At 41.4% G+C, this 19,137-nt stretch overlaps 1 protein-coding gene across 2 annotated transcripts in view; it reads left to right on the top strand.

Annotated features, from left to right (window-relative positions):
- The first annotated feature begins 360 nt into the window (after nucleotides 1–360).
- nxn (nucleoredoxin) overlaps nucleotides 361–19,137 on the top strand; it is a 70,600-nt gene continuing 51,823 nt past the window's right edge. The window contains exon 1 of one of the 2 annotated variants that reach the window (XM_082502786.1): nucleotides 361–948. In XM_082502786.1, coding sequence (XP_082358912.1) covers nucleotides 640–948 — 309 coding nt within the window. In that variant the 5' untranslated portion in view covers nucleotides 361–639. Of the gene's footprint in view, nucleotides 949–13,342; nucleotides 13,395–19,137 lie in introns of those variants that run through there. The other variant, XM_082502787.1, reaches the window with a different exon arrangement.

The raw sequence follows: 19,137 nt of genomic DNA, 5'->3' as shown, positions 1-19,137 counted from the left end.
AGATAGGAACTTTTCTGTGTGATGTGACTGACCCTTGTTTTCTTTTGTGAGGACTAGGTGGCAGCACATCCACAGGAGTTGAGTTTAGTCTCACTCCCAGTCTAAATAGAAATGAGTAGAATTTTATTTACAGTTGTCTAAAGAAAATTAATCGACTCAAATTTAATGATGTTTGCAAACACAAGACTAATGCGATTCTGGAGGTCAAGCCCGGAAAACCGCTGTTATTATTCTGAAAATTTAACAAAATTAAAAAAGAAACCCATAAACTCGGAAATTAAAACAATTCAGCTGCAAGTGCAGCTTTTATTGCATTTGAAATCCATAAATTGATTAAAGTGGATTCCTTACAAACAGAATGATAAATATTGTGACAAAATTGTGTGCTTTTCTCTTAAAAGAGCGCAACCGCTGTTGCAGTCAGGGCGATTTAAGCGGAGCGCATTCCTGCACAGCGCTCGCACCGGAGGACGAGCAGCGGTGAACACAGAGACCGCAACGCCTCGCCGGGGCTGGGAGCTCACCTAAAACCTCAAATTGGAGGTGGAGGAAGTGCTGGGTGTCGCTTGAACATAGCGGTTACATGTACAGCGGTTTCGGCTGAGGGTAACGTTGTGTGTTCGAGGACTGTACGCTGCGATGTCGGAGTTTCTGGTGAGTCTACTCGGGGAGCGGCTCGTCAACAGCGAGAAAGCCGAGGTGGACGTGCAGTCTCTGGGCGCGAAGCTGTCCCTGGTCGGGCTCTTCTTCGGATGCAGCCTGAACGCCCCGTGCAAGCAGTTCAACGGCAGCCTGTGCGAGTTTTACAGCAGGTTCAAAAAGACGTCTGAACATAAGGACAAATTGGAAATCGTCTTCATCTCGTCTGATCCGGATCAGAAACACTGGCAAGACTTTTTGCAGGAGATGCCATGGCCTGCGTTACCTTTCAAAGACAGACACAAAAAGGTAAGATGGGCAGCGGTGATGAAGAGCAGCAGCCGAAGCAGGGCTTAGTGTCTGAAGGGGGGTTTCTGTGTTGTACATGGGTTGAAAGACCCTGGAAAAATAATTTTTAAAAAACCCCTACACATTTAGGCTATGTCTGCTTCTTCTGTCGGAGCACAGGTGTAGTTTTTAATTTGGGTCATGAATTGGGTTTGTCCTACATCGACTTATTTTAATCAGATTCATTCAAGTGGGACAAATGGGATCATCTTCAGATTCTCTGTAGAAATCTTGTAACTGGGATTCGTTATTGATAACACACAGCTATCACACACTAACGTATGCGTACGTGTGTGTGTTTAAACTATAAAATCAGCTGTTTATTTTAACTGACATATACATTATTGAATTGTCAGTTTTTCCACAAAAATATGTCAGAAATGTTAACTGAAATGTGACTTTTAAAAACCACATTTCAACCATTTTAATTTAAAAAAAGCAAACAAACAAAAATAAACACTTAGAGTAAAAGGATGGACTCTTGCCCTTTGACTTGATTTTTATCAATATATCTTAAAAGTGCCAGTCTAGACATTTTTGAGTTATGAACAGGAAAGATAACAGGCTTCTCTTCTTTTTGGTTCTTCACTTTGCACTGGCTCCTATTTTGACCAGAGAGTCATTGCAGAAGCATAGTTCCACTGAGCATCACAGCAGTGTTGTTATTTTATATTCTATCATATTATCCAGGTGTGGCCTGTACACAGAGAAGGCCTGTTTTTTCATTTTACTATCATTTCATCTTTAGTTTTCCTTAATTTCCTAAGAATGTCAGCAAAGCAGTGCTTTGAAGATTTCTGACTACTTTGATTTCCCTGACTTAGTAATTACTTTTATATTTGTAATGTTTGTGTACATTGAGAGGCTTAGGTGTGTATTTTGTGATGGATGTGTGGATTAAATTGCTTAATTTCTCTCTGTGTAAATGACTTTAAGCCAAAAAAAAAATTAATTAGTTTTTTTTGTTTGTTTTTTTCAAGGAGTTTTATTATTTGGGATAGATATCCTTTTTTTTTTTTTTTGTTAATTGCAAAAACTGACAGGAAAAATGATTTATTCAAATATATTCTTCCTTTCCAAAAATAAAAGTCGTATGGATTATATATCATGGTAGAGGTTTGCTATCTACAGCTCCAGAAAAATAAATCCAAGTCTTAGAAAAATGGAATTGAGGACAATGTTGCATATGTCGTGTGTGCACTGCAGAATGCCAGAGGGCCATGCCAGTGTCCAGTTCGCAGCACAGGTCTCATCCTTGCTGAATCTAAATGTAATTGCAGATGAGGCATAAACAAAGACACCATGCTCAGCTGCATTTGCATGGCATCAGTCAGGCGTGTCAGTGAATTCTGATGATGCTCACAAAGAAAGATGCTAGACTAGATAACAGATTGTCCAAATAAAGAGGTCTGTGACCATTTCTCTTTTTGTTGTTTTTAAAAAATATATATTATTATTTTAAAGGTGAGGCCTGATGCCTATTAGAGGAAATATTTTTAGGAAAACCATACAGCAAAAACGATGTAATCTAGTTTAGCATCAGTCACGTCAGGCGGTGTGTACGTAAAACCACGGTGGTCTAAAATGTTTAAAATCTGCTTCTTGTCCTAACAGTGCGTATTGGTTTTAGAAAAGACGTGCCTTGCTTAGCCATGTATAACCCTAACCGTTCTTTGTGACCACGAGGCATGACTTGGATTGAATCATTGTCTCGTAAATTCTTTCAAATTGCCAATGATGATTTCCGTTACACTTCATAATGAAGTCCAGACGTGAATAAGGTGCAGTGATGACAGGGGGGTGGGGGTTGTCTTGTTGTCTGGGGCGGAGCACGTCCACAGTGCAGTGTTATTGTGTTGTAACTCCAAGCGGAAAATATGTGTGGCATCAACATAAGCATTGTTCGTGCTCTAATTGGTGGTCTGTTTGCTGCCCAGACCTTGTGAGAATATTGCAATACAGCTGTCTATCTCATTTTTGCAGAGGCCTGCAGTCTTCGTTCGGTTTGGGTTTCATCTCCACACATTCGTCATAATTCACTGTACTAACAGAGTCTTATAAATATGACTTTAGAAATGCGCAGAGCATTGTTATCTGTTATCAGGCACTAGTTAATTTGTGATTCGTGCATGCTGGCATCCAAGTTATATTATAGCATTACAGGGTGGTTTTCCTGCCTTCACTTACACAGCAGTCTCTTTTCCATTTAATCAGATGTTTATCTTCAGAGGATCTGGCAGCATGTTTTTGTTCAGAAATGGCTCATTTCCCTTTCTCTTCTGGGTTTTCTTGGTGTAATCAGTTGAGCTCTGATAGATGGTTAATTAATCTGCAGCTCTATTGATTATAGACTGAATGTCTCCCCCCCCCCAAAAAAATAATAAAATAAAATAAAAAATAAAGATTCCAGCACAAGGATTTCATGGTGTTCTTTGTCATGCACGGAGGCACACCGAATATATTTGGTTGAATAAAATAAGCCTCAACTTGTTCCGAGGGAATTTTAAATGGATTTCATTCACTCTTTTTCTTACTTTTCTTTTCTTTGTTTGCCAAAAAGTGTTTTTTGGACTAATTGAAAAGTAAACAGCAAATAATGAGGAGATTAAATGATAATGAACATAATTGCAGCCATAATTAGCAGCCTATTGTGTGGGGATTTATGTGCTTTGATTAAACAGAAGGTGGTCAGCTGAGGACCCAAATGCAACAATTTTTCTTTGTTTTAGTTATTATTAGTTGTGTCTGATTCAAGTGCGAGAATCACATTTTGCAGGTGTGAAGTTAGCTGGCGGTGAAACGGAGGCAATTTTAAAAACCTCTCATTTGGCTCTGAGTAACACAGGAAGATCGCCTGCTCGTGATGTGCCAGAACATCTGAACGAGAACATCACAGTACTATTTGTACCATAGACAGGCACAGGCAGACCTAATGGGTGAGTGATGTTGACTCAGTGGTGGGTTTTGTTGATGTTGTGGGTCTGTGGAGACTAAGTGGCCCTCTCAGCCCTCCATTCCGGTTTGTTTTTGACGTGATGCAGGCGGAACTCATCTCCTGGCGAAGGATGCAATTTTTCTTCAGCCCTGTCTTTCAGAGCCGTCTAACCCACCTCAGAATCTCCAATTGTACTTTTCCTCCTCCTCCTCCTCCTCTCTCTGCTTCCACTCCTCTGCCTTGTACTGACTTGGCTCCTTCCCTGTCTCTGGAGGCTGTCCCCTTTTCTTTTACTTAGGACTTATCCAGGCCTTCCCGTTGCAGGAAATGTTTGTTATTTAATCAAGAAAGGATAATATTCCTGATTAAATGCAGAAAGTAAAGAAAGTCTTCTGCCAGTCTTTATTTAATCTGTCCTTGGAGAGAAAAAGGTGAAACTGTCATGTTGTTCTGGTGGTTTCGTAATATGAATGTACTGAGAAGTGTAATTAGCCATTATATCTTGGTACCAAATGAATGAATTTAATTTTGCTCTCCCCTCATGTGCGTGTCTGCTTTTTATAAAGGTTACGCTCGGGTCAGTTATACACTGCATAATTGTGTATGCTTTGTTTGATAAGCTTTGTTTGAGCTGGTGGTCAGGCTACGGGTTCACAACACAGTTTCTAAACAGCACAGAGGACTCTCCACTTGTGCTCGTTTTGAGAGACCCTCGAGTAGCGAGTTCTTAGTGAATGGATGTCTGCTGTTGTTCAGAGATGGCCAGCTGTCTGACTTGCTGGCACTGCCTTACATGGACTTGTGCACCAGCAGCAGCAGAGAGACAGAGAGTTGCATGTAAATGAATTGAAGCCATGGCCAAAGTGATCTGAGAATCCAACTTTACTAAAGGGGGAGAACAAGCTGAGATGCTGCCAGAGTCGTTCCTGCAGGAGTGAGAGGGGGGAGGATCACATCGCAGGGAGAGAAAGGCCTCTTGTTCGACTCCTCCTGGTCGGCGGTTCTGCTGTGTGGCTGGCCCCCTGAGGCAGGACGCCCGCTCGCTCGGCTCGCAGCCAGGGGCGAAGGGTGCAAGGAGCCTCAGAGTGGGGCTAAGGACACCTTTCATCAGTATGTCAGTGGTCTGCTGAAAACTGAATTGCACCCTGCCCATCATGCATCCTTCACTGTAACCAAAGAAGTGGCTTGAAAGAGTGGTTTGAACTGTTTTATCTGCAGGTGGTAATCCTCTGTTCTTGATCAGCTTTGCCTTTGGTTTCTGTGGCTTTGTGTTGTAGAAGTCTTCTGTTTTGGTCTGGGTTAATACTGGGACATTTTTGAGGCTTCTGTGATGTGGAAAATTCGCAGCGGAGAGACCGTGAGAGTTAAATGTCAGATTTAGAGATGTGTTCATCACAAATTTTGGCCCAGTCTTCCTGAACAGCTTGGCATACGATACATGAAACCGCTTATAAACTGACCTAAACTTGTACTATAAGTGAAAGCAAAAGGCCATCACTAAATGTGTCAAGATGTGTCAAACTCAAAGATGACTTGCACAAAAACTAAAAAACAACACAGATGGAGCAAATGTGAGAAGGTTGACAAAAGTGTCTGCACATTGCCTTGCCTAATCCGTACGTCTTAGATTTCTTCATTAGAGGTTTTAGTACGTGGTAGGGCTGGGCTATATCATACCGTTCACGGTAATACCGGTGTAATTTTGGGCAACGATAGGAAAATGAAATATCGCGATAGAATATGGGTAAAACGCGCATGCGCAGTGCCTATGTTTACATACGCACATGGCGGCAACGCAGAATGAGAAGAGCGAAAGTGGATCGTTAAATGAAACGGATGAACCAGAATTGGTTTGTAAAAATGCTGCAACTTCAGTGGTGTGGAACTGGTTTAGCTTTCATGCGTCAGATACACAACCAAGCACTATTTTTGGTAGGCATGCTAGCGGTCCGTCGTTATTACCGCGTTGTTTGGAAAATACGGCACACTTAAAATCAATCCTTTGATTTTTCTGAAAATCAACAGTGCCCCTCATAATCCCGTGTGCCTTATGAATTCTGGTTGTGTTTACTGACCTCGAAACAATTTTATGTCGTACATGGGGCTCGAAAATCTGTCAAATGTTTTAGTACGACTTTGCTAAGCTACGAAGCCGCACCGCTTGATGGATTGTCGGAGCATTACGGCTGTCTTAGGCAGGCACCTCGCGGCGTGATACGTACTGTGCTTCAACATAATATTACTGTATTGTGTGTTTATAACCTCTTTTTAAGTTTTGTGGATATTATACATGGTTATGCTGAGGATGTGTCGGCCAGTTTCCACTGGAAATGCCTTTTGGTTAAACTGTCAGCAAGGAATTTGCACTGTTACATTTTTATATAACTTTAATGCACATAAAAAAACAGCTGCTTGTTTAAGTGAAAATACATTGATGGGGTTTTTTGCACTAATAAAGTTGTGGAGTTGTAAAGCATTTTGTCTAGTGTCAGTTATATCGTCAGTTATCATTATCGCAAATTATCAAATGTATATCGTGATAAATATTTTTTGGTCATATCGCCCTGTACATGGTATGAAGTTGGCTATGCAATTAAAGTGAATGAGCTGATTCTTACTTTAAAACATTTCACCTGTGTAGGTTGCACGACCAAATCTTAAAATCAGTTAAACTGAAGTTTTGTTACACTCCCCGAGAGAGTTTAATTGATACTTTTTGTGGAATATAAAGCCAGAGAGAGTTTTTAAGAGCAGAAACCTCTAATCTTCACACTGGTTCTTGGCATTTTTTTTTTTCTTATACATTCAGATTTCTGACGTCTAAAAATATAGTACTACCTAGCTTCATGCACAGTGTTTACTTCTCCAGCATGGTTCATGGCTCAGGGGTCTGACACTGACATTATGCTGGAAGATAACGGTAATTTTATCTAAATTGCATGAAAGAGCACAATTACCTCATTCATCAGGCATTAATTTAATCACAATGTGCAGTTTGAACTTCAGCTGTACTTGCTTTCAGTCTTTTTATTTCTGTTTCTGTCAGCACAACAGCTTTAAGCTTTTTATTTTATTGATTTATTTATTTTACATTTTAGTAAATAACTTATGGCATGTTTCTGTAATATAATTCACATGCAGTTCTCACCATTTGGTTTGGCCCCGTTTCTGACCACAAACTGACCTTGGAGAAACTGTTACCTTGACTCCGGCTGTAAGGGTGCATGTCTGGCTGCAGAGCTGTACTTTAATGAGACTCCATTGTCCTGCAGCTGTGAGGCCTTGCTCCTGTGCGCCATGTTTGACAAAAGCTTATGTAAAGAATGTGCGCAGACACCTGCTCCACTGAAGCCGTTCAGGGCCACGGGGCATGGAAATTGTGTGTTTGGACCCGAGATACTCAGCAGTGCCAACTGTTACTTCTCACAGCACCGAGCTTGTATTACTGTCTCCTTTCACTGCCCATTGTGGCCTCTTTACTTGGAGAGCTGTAATATTATGAGAGACGACAATGGAGATTTCATCAGAGGTGAAGTTGAGTGGCTTAAGTTACCCAAGTGAGAGTTTGGCGAAAAGTCGCATTATGTGTCTCGTAAAACTCTTTCCCCCTTGCAACTCTATCTGTTTTTACTTCCGTTATCTACCCGTTCAGTGACAACACACAATGGCTGTAAGGCTGCGACCTCTGACTGTGGTCCATGAACCACTGAAACGATACTCTGAGACTGACTTTTCCTCTTTGTCCCGCGTTCTCCGGCTGGATCGCTAGTGGACGGTGTGTGGTTTTCAGCCAGGACTTTCCAAAGTGGAGTGACGTTAAAGATAATAGACGTGGCTAATGTGTTCACCACAGTGTCTGCTGTAGCTCTCTATGAGAACAACAGATGATTCATTTAGCCCTGTACGTTATCCCAAAACCACCCTATTTGTGACATATACTAGTAAAATAATCCAAACCAATGCAGCAGGAAGTTCAGCATGCATCGCTCAAAATTAATTTTGGGTTCCACTGATGACAGCAAAGCGGCTTAGACCGAACTCTTTTCCATGGGAATAAGCAGATGGTTGTTACTTCAACGGGTGAAGCCACCATCATCTGTTATGGTTTATTGCTGCTGTATCAGAGTTTGTTCTCCTTTTCTCTGAGCTGAGAGCGCTTCATGGATGGGTTGGCTTGCCCGGACCCTCCCCCCAGTCAATCCTCCGGTCTGTAATTGCCCCGCACCGCAGCTCAGCAGCCCTTTCCAACATAATAACAGCATAGCCGCCCCAGGGGCATCCTGCCATCCAGAGCTGTCCTTTGTCTTGCTGTTATCTCTCCTAGATTGAATGTTGGCTCTTTGTGATTTCTCAGTTTTCCCCTCTACATTTCCAGTGATCATATTTCCTGAGCTAAATGAAAAAGATGCATTTATGGATACGAAATTTGGGCTGTGTAGGATTGCTACAAATTTTCATCGTCACCGCTAACAAACCATAAAATCTATCTCATGTAGGATATCTGTTGCATCGGTCAGACGGGATGCTGATTTGATGTAAATTTATTCATAGTTTTAAGATTTCTGGCATGACAAGTTTCCCTCTGGACGATAGCCTTTTCACTTCCATGTGACCGCCACCCTGCTTCCCCGGTTGTGTGCACTGTTGTGTGTACACGCAAGCTGTAAACCCCCTGCTGTCTGTGGTATTTTCATTCAAGTGTAAGTGTTCCTGCAGCTCCTGCTGCTGTCTGTAAAGAAGCTCGTCGTACAAAGAGACCCAGTGTCTCAGCATGTAGCATGGCACGGTGGCATCAGCTCTGCTTTCTCGCCCGGTTTAGCTGTTGCATGCGGCAAGTACTTTTTTTTTCCTTTTTTTTTTTAAATCTCACATACGAAGCATTCCCTCTGACAAAGTTAAGAAAGGGTATGTTGAATTCTGACAGCGGCAGGCTGTTGCTTAACTAGAAATTTTAATCAATTCCATTTATGTACTTGCAATTACAGCTGGTCTATGAAATAGTTGTAGAAAAGCTCAAACAGTAGAAACAACATCCAAGAGCAGCAAGCATCAGTTAGGATTGCAATTTGATGTCTAACCAGCTGAAATAAGTTATTGATTCAAATTGTTAAAATGATTACCTAAAAGTTCAGAAAAACAGTTGCTGAATAAAATATTGTAAAGTGAGGACAGGACCAGAAATGATGACCAGAAATGATGACCACTTCTTCCTCTGTATTCTTATGGACTTTGTGGGATTCCTAATGCTGCATGACAGAAGACAGAGTAGCATCCAGCTCTTTGAGAAGTTTGAAAGATGAATTTCCTGTAAGACAAGGCCAATGCAGTGCATCTCATTTTATTGCCTGTCATTGCAGTAACAGAGTAGAATTGTAATATTGTGGATTGATTTGTGAGGCAGACCCTTTTAAAGTTAAAGCTCTTTTGGCTTTTGAATTATTCTTTTAACTTAAGACTGCATTCTCTTCATTTTAGATTTTCTTTTTTCATATAAGAACATTTAAACATTTTGGAGATCTGTTCATTTGCTTTCTGACTCAAGTATAGATGAGAAGATCAATACTGCTCTAATATTTGCATGGCCAACATGGAGCTGTTATTATACTGGAGCACAAAGATTAGAAAACGAGTGGGAAAAATCTGACTATGGTGGATCTCAGAGTCTTCTCATCTTATTCTCATTAAAAAGGCAAATACACCGGTCACCCACACCATTAAAATCACTCAAATAGACTGCTGGGTTCAAGTTGATCTGGATTTTGACAAGAGCCATCCACTCCTCGCCTGTACCTGTACATTGTTGCAAACCAAGCGTACCCCCTTTGGCAGTGGTCCTCAACAACAGTGGCCTCCCCAGAATTCAAGGAATGGCATGAGCAGGACAACAGAGACCGAAGCATTGACTTGATATCCAAAGTCCCCGGATCCCACTTTGATAAAGTGTGGAACAATTCTTGAACATGCAGCTTAGGAGGACTTGGGAGCCTGTGGTGTCAGGCACCAAAGTCCACACCTAACACATCCTTTTTTTAACTTTAACTAGCAAAACAAGGGCGACCTGCACACGATTATATAAATGATTAAACCGTTGTGGCTGTATTTCCCAAAATGCAGAGCTGTTCCTTTTAGGGAAACTTTGACAGGCAATAACTTGACAGTATATTCAATGTGCCACATCTCATCAGTTATCAGTGGTATCCTTTCAGCATGGGCACTTTCCAACTCTCAGTTACTCAGCAACAAGATGTTCTCTGAGCACCAGGGGAAACTGAACAATATTAAAATCCAGAAATAGCTTTGTCACAGTCTTTTTGACAGTTTGCAGAAACTTCCATTACCTAACCCTTTGCCCAGGCCCAGAAACCCCGTCTTCTTTTTCTGCTTCTTCAATTTAAACGTCTCGTTTGCACGACTCTTTTAACCCCCTGCTGTTTTAAGGGTTTTATCCGCATGTAATGTTTTGACCTTGCTGATCTCGCATAATTCAGATTAGCTGGTTCTAACTGATGGCTGATCCTTACTTTTCTCCTACACAGATGCCACATTTACAGTGAGTTGTTAATCTCCTGTAGGATAATGAGGCAGCTGAGGATGTATCATATGTCTAATAAGATCCGATGCCAATGCAGACATGCTTCCCAAGAGTCTTTTCCATAATATTGAATCAGCTTTTTCAGTCTTTGCAGTTTAGCTCAGAAGCAAGTTGAGTTTTATAAATTGCAGAAAGGATGAAGAAATATAGGTGAGCATCTTCAAATGTACTTTTTGTCAGACCTCAGCATCCCAATAAGACTCAGTAGTTGTGTGTGACTAATTTAAATGCCATTCTTGCTAAGTTGGCATGTTGGTTTTTTTTTTTTTAGAAAAAGTGAATAAAATTGAGGAGAGTCTAGCTGAAGCAGATCTCCATGGCCTGTAGTTAGCTCATTATTTTGGTAATAACCAGAGAGTCACTTGGAATCATTTGCAGATGCACCCACCAGCTCCGGCAGGAGATTGCACACAAATAAGCATACTTGTACTTGGAACATTTAATGTGTTTCTGTTTCAATTATCACGCTAAATATCCAAAATCATCTGCAGCCAGGTTCACTGAGTTTACCTCGCCTGTGTTATTTGACACCATTGCAACAACACGCTCCCCACATAATTGCACATTATATCTTCTTTGGACAAATGGATATGTTGATATTCCCACTTGGTGTGTGTTTGTGTGTGTGTTTCTGTGCACATGTCACATGATTCTGTAGAATACATTTGTGAGCTATTACTCAAGGTCACCAGTGGGCAAGCTAATCTGGAGAGCAAATAATGGTGCTGCAGTGCTCCCCATAAATTGATTCATGCTGTTGCATTATCAGTTGCATTACACTAACAATAAGAAACTGTTTATTTTGGAGCTGGTTTATTCCTACTGAAAGTCCGTCACTAAGGTAACAGTATGGCACAGATTGTCTTGCCTGCTTTTTGTCAGTTAGTGTGTTTTTGTTTTTTTTTTTGGGGGGGGGTTTGTACTTGATTACATGATTATCCATCCATCCATTCTCTTCCACTTATTCTCATCAGGGTCGCAGGAGGGTAGAACTTATCCCAGCTACCATAGGGTGAGAGGCACAGTACACCCTAGACAGGTCACCAGTCTATCACAGAGAAAAAGACAACTATTCACACGGACATTCACACCTATGGGCAATTTAGATTCACCACTTAAACTAACCCCACTAATTCCATGTCTTTGGACTGTGGGAGGAAGGCTGAGTACCCGGAGATAACCCACGCAAACATAGGGAGAACATGCAAACTCCACACAGAAAGGACCCGGGCAGATGGTGAAGGACTCGGGACCTTCCTGCTGTGAGGCAACAGTACTAACCACCACGCCAAATTATTTCTACTGAAATTTTTTTGGGGCATTATACAGTAAATGCATGTTGTCTGTAAAGTTGCTGTGATCAGTACTTTTATATGTAATAAAAGCAGCAACCACAAGCACTAAAAAATAGGCTGTTTGAAATTTCAAAAAATGTTGGTACAAAAGCTAGGCAGTCTAATTAATGCCCATGCTTTTTGACAACTGGAGGGTAGGTGAATTTTTATACAGCCTTAATACAATTGTATTGCATTTAATACAAAGGCTCATATATTTGCAAGTTATAATTAAAGGTGTGCTTACTTTGTGTGCCAGGTGCGTGCCCTTTTAACTTTCAGCTTTGAGCATTTGTTATACAAAGGTCAGGTCAAGATACCAGGAATTTAGCATTTAGCAGAATTTAACAACACCGAAAGAATTACACGAGGCTTGATACACAGTTTAATACCAAGGTAAAAAGTGTCATCAACTGTTTTAAAGCTCTGACTTTGTTGTAGCAGGCCATTGACATGAAATGTTAACATTATATTTTGTTGTTGTTTACAGGACACAGTCTGAAATGTTATGACAGTTGCTAAGAAACTTACTAATATTAGATACTACACTACATTATTACTATACAGCATTGCCGAAATTTTAGTTTGTTGCTTTACAGAGTTAATCCCCATTAACCTTCATGTTTAGGTGCATGGTGTTCTGTAACCGCAAAGCCTTCTAAATTGTATGCTGTAACCTGAGCAGCCTCATTTCACTTACAGAAGATTTACACAGACAATACCTATAGTACTTAAATAAAAATCTTTTTTTTCCTCCAAATTTTGAAACGGGTATCATCCCTAACAAACATAGTGTAAATTGGTGTTTTAGTTTTTCTATTAAGTATGTTTAATGTAAAATAAGTACCCATCTGTTTTACATAATGCCAAGTGACGAAGGAAGCTTGCTAACCAGGCTAGCTAGCGCAGACAGCGCTGATAATGCCCCTGCTCTGCATGGTTATCTCTGGCTTCAAAAAGCAGCAGCGATAGCAGGTAAAATATCACTGTTTTGACTCGCTCTCATCTTTCTCTTTAGAGACGTTTCTGTCTTTTAACAGGAAGTTTGCGTGTATGCGGAAACCTTTCTGTATGGAGCTAGCAGGGGGATGGCTGGGGAAAATATTGATTCATTTAGGAGGTGCAGACTTACATATTTCCCTCACAGTTGGTAGAGAGCAAAGAATTAACTTAACCCTTTTCCTTTTGGAGCATTTGTCAGGTGGACACAATCTTGGAGAACTTGTGTTTTCAGACTGCAAAGATTATTTTTTTTCCTTTTTAATTCAAAGCTTGCTTTCTATGTTTTAGTGTCAGCCCGCGTTTTTATTGTAATGCTGTAGACCTGTATTGAATTGTATGGTGCTGTTTTGTTTGTTCACATCAGCTGCAAATAAAGCAAACACGCAGAGAACTCGACCTTGCTGCTGACAAACACACGATTTCTGTATAATGCACAACAGCAACAGGCCAGAAGAAACACTGATGGCAGCCCATATGGAGGTGTTGGCTGTAACTGGGGAGAAAATGAGAAGAAGGATTCATGAAGGGAGAGCAACGCTGTCAGGTAGTAAATGTCACGAGAGGTGCTTATTATCCAAGAACGAGGGTTTCTCATTTAGTAGTCTAGGATGCATGCTAGAAGTAGGCTTGTAGAGACCAAGAGAGGCTCGCTTGTGTATTTCTTCACTCATCACATCCTATTTTGGAATCCGTTACATCTTTGTTCTGTAAAAACAAAAACACCACATGCATTCCTGCTCATGTAGTTGCTCTGAGGAATGTGTTCCTCAGAAAAGGCTCTCACAAATCATCAGACACTTTTAGTGGTTGAAAGTAGACCCCCTGCTGAGGCTGTGCTGTGGCTTAGCTCTGTTTCTGTGTTGGAGGCTAATCGCTGTTTTTATTAGTCTTTTTTTTTACCCAATCTGTTCGCATGAAGCCTCAATCCCACGGCCACGTTGAATGAAAGGGTTTATCAGCTTAAGCCTGTTGTAAGGAGCACGAGAGGTCTCATCTTTTCACTGAGGAACGAGAGCAACCCTCGGACACAAGTGTCCGGGCAATTAAGAGACACGGGGGCCTCAAAGAGAGATTACTGGCACACAGAGTTGTGGCCGGCTTCTTTCTTGTCCTGTGCATTGTTCGCTCAGTGCTGAGACATGTTATGATTGGTGCTATGTTCTCAAAGGGCCTTGGAGGGAGGGAGATGACTGAATGCAGTCATGGGGCTCTTATCTGGGGAAGATTCAATGGATGCAGCATCAAATTATGGCTTTTTAAATAGTCACTGGCTAAACTGTTTCCCTAATGTGACGTGATGGCTGCAAATTCAGAGGCGGTGAGGGGTTTGGGGTTTTTGTTTTTTTTTTGTTTTTTCATGGTCTGGACGTTGAGCTGTGAACATGTTCAAACGTCCATTGTGGCCTGTTTTGACTTTGTTTATCATGTAAACACAATACTTTGCTTTGTGAAGAAGCTTGCTCGCTATCTAATCGCCCTTTATGGTGTTATGGGTGGATGCTTGGCCTGGTCTTGGCACATCAAGGTTTTGATTATGAGCTAGTACAGATGTTGTTCCAACATTAGCTGTTAAGTGCTATTCAGCACTAAAGTATCTATGTGAGAGGGACCATGAGAGGCAGGTGAAAGCTCTGGGGAGGGGGGGAGTAGAAGGTCAAAGGACAGTGGGGCTTCTTTTTGTTGTTGTTGTTGTTGTTGTTGTTAAGCTCTTACAACAGAAATCCCCATCCTAATATAGCCCATCATAGTGTTTGTGGCAGGGGTATTGGACCTTCACAATAGGGCTGCACGATTTTGCATAAAATGAGAATCACGATTTTTTTTGGCTTAGAATTGAGATCACGATTCTCTTTTCCAGTATAAATATTTATTGCACTTATTAACTGCACATCAACTTTGTAACAGTTGAGACTGAACATAAAAACAATAAATAAACATAAAAACAACAAATGTCTCACGTTTTGTTGTTGCCGCAAAATGTTGTACTGCTTGAAATTCCGTCTCCACCGTTGCTCGACGCTGCGTGTATAGAGCAGGTAGTGCAACAATAGAAAAATAGTTGCAGGACGGCACTGTGTAGCGTTTGTCTAGGGTGTTGATCATTTTCCTAAATCCCTTGTTTTGCACAGTGTTGATGGGAGCCATATCTTTGGTCAGGTGATACGTGATAGTCGTAATTTCTTTGTGCCTGCGGGAGTTCGACGGTTATGGGGAGGCGCTGTATAAGGTTCCCGTTATTGATGTTTGGGTGGTTGACCTTCTTCTGTCACTTTCTCGTCATCCCTGACGTGCTCTCCGTTGTTTTTTTCCCTGCTAATTTTAGCAGCCAGCTTCTGTATCACGCGGTATAAGGCTCCGCCCTTGTCATTTGTTGAGCAGGAAGAGTGAGCGCTTGTTTTCATGCAGATTACGTCCCGGATCAAAATGCGGTGCAATTGTCGTCTTTTTTTTTCTTTTTTTTTAAAAATCGTTGTCATTTGGAAATGAGATCGCACATACGTATGAATCAAGATCGCGATTTTCTAACGATTAATCGTGCAGCCCTACTTCACAATGTCACTGATTTATCATCCAAACCTTGGCGTCGGCTGAAAATCTCCTGGTTGACTGCCATTGGTTTATTGCCAATCCAACTCCTTTCACTGATAGGAGTGTTAATGGGTGGCTTCTTATCAGCTGTGTGGTCCTTTGTATCTAGATCAACTTCTATAAATTTGTTTGACTGAGTTAATGCTCCTATGAAAAATTATTTTTCTTTCTCTTGAACATAAGGGGGGATATACATCATAGAGAGAAGGGGAAAAAGCTGAGACTTTGGCTACGTTCACACTGCAGGTCTTAATGCTCAATTCCGATTTTTTTTGATCAAATACGATTTTTTTTTTGTCTGCTCGTTCACACTACAAATAAAATGCGACAGCAAACGTCCTCCAGTGTGAACGCTCAAAGCGGCCCGCACGCGCAAAAGAAGATGTAACACTGTCTAAACTGGTCTCTGTTTAGACCCAGAGCAAACAGTATTGTTTGACTGATGCCCCCTAATATAAAGACTTCGGATTTTATGTTTCCCAGTTTTTGCTTTAAGTTATTTTGTTATTTACATAATAATGTAACTAACCTAACAATTATCCTTATTGCTGTTTTAGAGAGGATCGTAGCTCAAGAGTTAGGAGTTCGCCTTGTAATCGGAAGGTTGCCGGTTCGAGCCCCGGCTCGGACAGTCTCGGTCGTTGTGTCCTTGGGCAAGACACTTCACCTGTTGCCTACTGGTGGTGGTCAGAGGGCCCGGTGGCGCCAGTGTCCGGCAGCCTCGCCTCTGTCAGTGCGCCCCAGGGTGGCTGTGGTTACAATGTAGCTTGCCATCACCAGTGTGCGAATGTGTGTGTGAATGGGTGGATGACTGGATATGTAAAGCGCTTTGGGGTCCTTAGGGACTAGTAAAGCGCTATATAAATACAGGCCATTTACCATTTCAAAGGATAGTTGCAGATTTCTGTCAGAATCTGCAGATTATACAGTACAAATAAAATATTCACGTTGTCTTCCCAACAGTTTCACTAACATCTACACTGGATGGCCAGGAAGTGTTCACGATGTCTTCGCGGGCGCTTCTCCGGCGCTGATAATTAGCGTCTGTCTTGTGTCAGTGACGTAAAAGACGGATTTAATGCGACATGACCGTTCAAACAGCAGTCGCTTTCTAAAACAATGGATATGTATCGGATTCAGTACCACATACGAAAGTGACCCAGATCGGATTTGAAAATATCGGATTTGTGCCGTTCACACTGTCATACCATGATCAGATATGGGTCGCATAGGGTCAAAAAAAAAAAATCGGATTTGATGCGCTTTCGCCTGCAGTGTGAACGTAGCCTTTTCCTACTGATGTGTCCCTATAGACTATGTCAGAACTCATCTCTACAAGGTAAAAGCTTTAGTAAAAGTAAGCTGTAAAAATCACCACTTTTTGTATTCAAAGTGTTGCTGTAACATTGCTGTGAAGAACTGTGTATTGCTGAGGTGCACTGATCAGCATGTGTTATCATTTAGGGCTTAGTCACACAAACCAGTTAGCAACCATCTGACAACTGCTGGACTCGAGGGAAAAATCTGTATCCCCCAACCTGTTGGCGACTGGTTCCTGGCTGTCGTCAGTGAAATCAGTCACACAGAGGGTGCTGAACCTCTTTGGTTTGCTTTAGTTGCAAGCAGATTAAGGGAATACACACTTTCCCTAGTAACTGGAGGCTACCAGAGGGTCACAGGCTATTCTCAAGAGTAGCATGAATGGGGCTTTGGCAGTTGATTTCACAGCCTGTTTGCTCTCATTCTGTACCTGTTAAAATTTTAATGTAGTATGGTACTTCAAATGGGGTTAAAAGTTATAGTAGTAGTTACAAAAAGGATGTACAGTATTGAACTTTTATAGATTAGCAGCAAAAATCTAACCTGTTTCATATAGCTCCTGTGTTATAGTCAGGGATTTGATATTATATAGACCTGTTTAGCTTATTTCTATTTCTGGCTTTAACACAAATCATCACAAAACTGTTGTAAATCTTGTTGAAGGTTCTTGATTTCACTCTTCACAGTTTGGCTCAAATTCAGCATTTCATGTCTGAATTTCTTCCAACAATCTGATGTGAAATGAAAAATACTGTCGTGATTTTATTTTTTCAAACTTCACTTTAATTTACACCCACACACATCCCTCCACGTGATTTTAAACAGTAAAGCCTTGAAATCGAATTCCAGTGCTCTTACTTTGGTGTGGCATCAGGAGTGACAGTGCCTCTGTAATTTCATTACTTCACATCTTTGGGTGTTAGTTGAAATGGCCAATAGTCAAGATGTAAAGCAAATACTGGCACACAAGACCAACATTGTTGTTAAAATTGGGAACTATTCCCCTGAAGACATTAAAAAGTAATGCGCTGTAATCTCCCTCAAGCAGCTACACTGAGTGCAAACAAAATAGTAGTTCATGTTTTGACATGTATGTATTTTTGGGGGCATTTATCCTTGACATTAAAAGGACTGGAGGCCTCCATTTTTATTTATTTTCTTACATAGTTACTTGTTTAAAGGACATGAACTCTGAGAAAGAAGACAAACTTAAAGCGTGCACCTTTCTGCTTGTGCGACTTGTAGCCTGTGAGGTGTTAAATCGAGTCAGGAGACCATGCGAGTGCAGGGAGTGGGTAAACGCAGACGAAATACTTAACCCTCCCTGCGCTCCTCTGCTCACCACTATGTCACTCGCCACCTGCTCATTTGACAGCACTGCTGCTTTTGGAAGCAGCAGGTGTGCTTTTAAGTCCAAAGGTAGCAGGTTCCGCTCCGACAACCTCGGCTTCTGTTGTGGTCGCTTTTTGTAAAGGCGGAGTATAGAATGCTGAGATCATTACATATCTTTAGTTTAGCCGCATCAATGGTGCACTGTTTGTTCTCCACAGAAACTTAGAAAGCCGATGAAGTGAAGCTGAAATAACTCAGATGATGGTTTTGTGTCAGGAATGCCAGGGTTTCTGCCAAAGCCTATACCTATTCATCTTCTCTCTATCTATCATATAATTATGGTGCACAGCTAGAGCCAAAGGTATGTACTTTGACTAAAAGAGGGAGAATAAAACTAAAGAATTATTGTTGCAAATGAAAATGACTTTCTTTCTTTCTTTCTTTTCTTTCTTTTCTTTCTTTCTGAAATGTAGTCAGGCTCAAAGAGAGGAGGGGGGTGAAAAGGCACAGTTCTGTTCTGGGATTCTTTTTTGGAGTGCAAAGAGTAGTTCTTTGTAGCTGAAACCCCCACATGTGGAATCATTTCTCTCGTGTCCACAGACTTCGCTGTGTGGCCGAACCCCCTGAGAAACAAAGGCTTCTTCATCACTTCATCACTTTTCCTCGACACTCTGTTGCTCCAGGTGTTCACCCTCTAAGCTGTTGAGATGAACTGTAGATAGGAGGCTTGTCCAAAAATACATTTTTTTTTAAAAACTGGAGGGAGGAGAAATGCTGGCCAAAGCGTGCTGCAAGCCTGTCAAAATTCTCACAGGTACTTAATAAAGCTCTGCTTTTCCTCATCTGGACTTCTTTAAGCTTGAGAGGCTGACTGAGTGCGAGGAATCCACTCTGCTTTGTTGTGGTGAGGGGAAAAGAAATCTGGGCAGGGTCCTGCCAGTTGGGTGGAGATGGGTTCATAATGTATGCTGTAATTGCCCTGCATAATTATTGGCATCAGGGGATAATCACACAGGGCAACACAGGCAGCGTTATCTACATCAATT

Source organism: Aulonocara stuartgranti, assembly GCF_965226115.1.
Source record: "Aulonocara stuartgranti genome assembly, chromosome: 14".
Lineage (NCBI taxonomy): Eukaryota > Metazoa > Chordata > Actinopteri > Cichliformes > Cichlidae > Aulonocara > Aulonocara stuartgranti.
The sequence above is the reverse complement of the archived record's forward strand: the minus strand, read 5'-3'. Positions and strand labels throughout refer to the sequence as shown.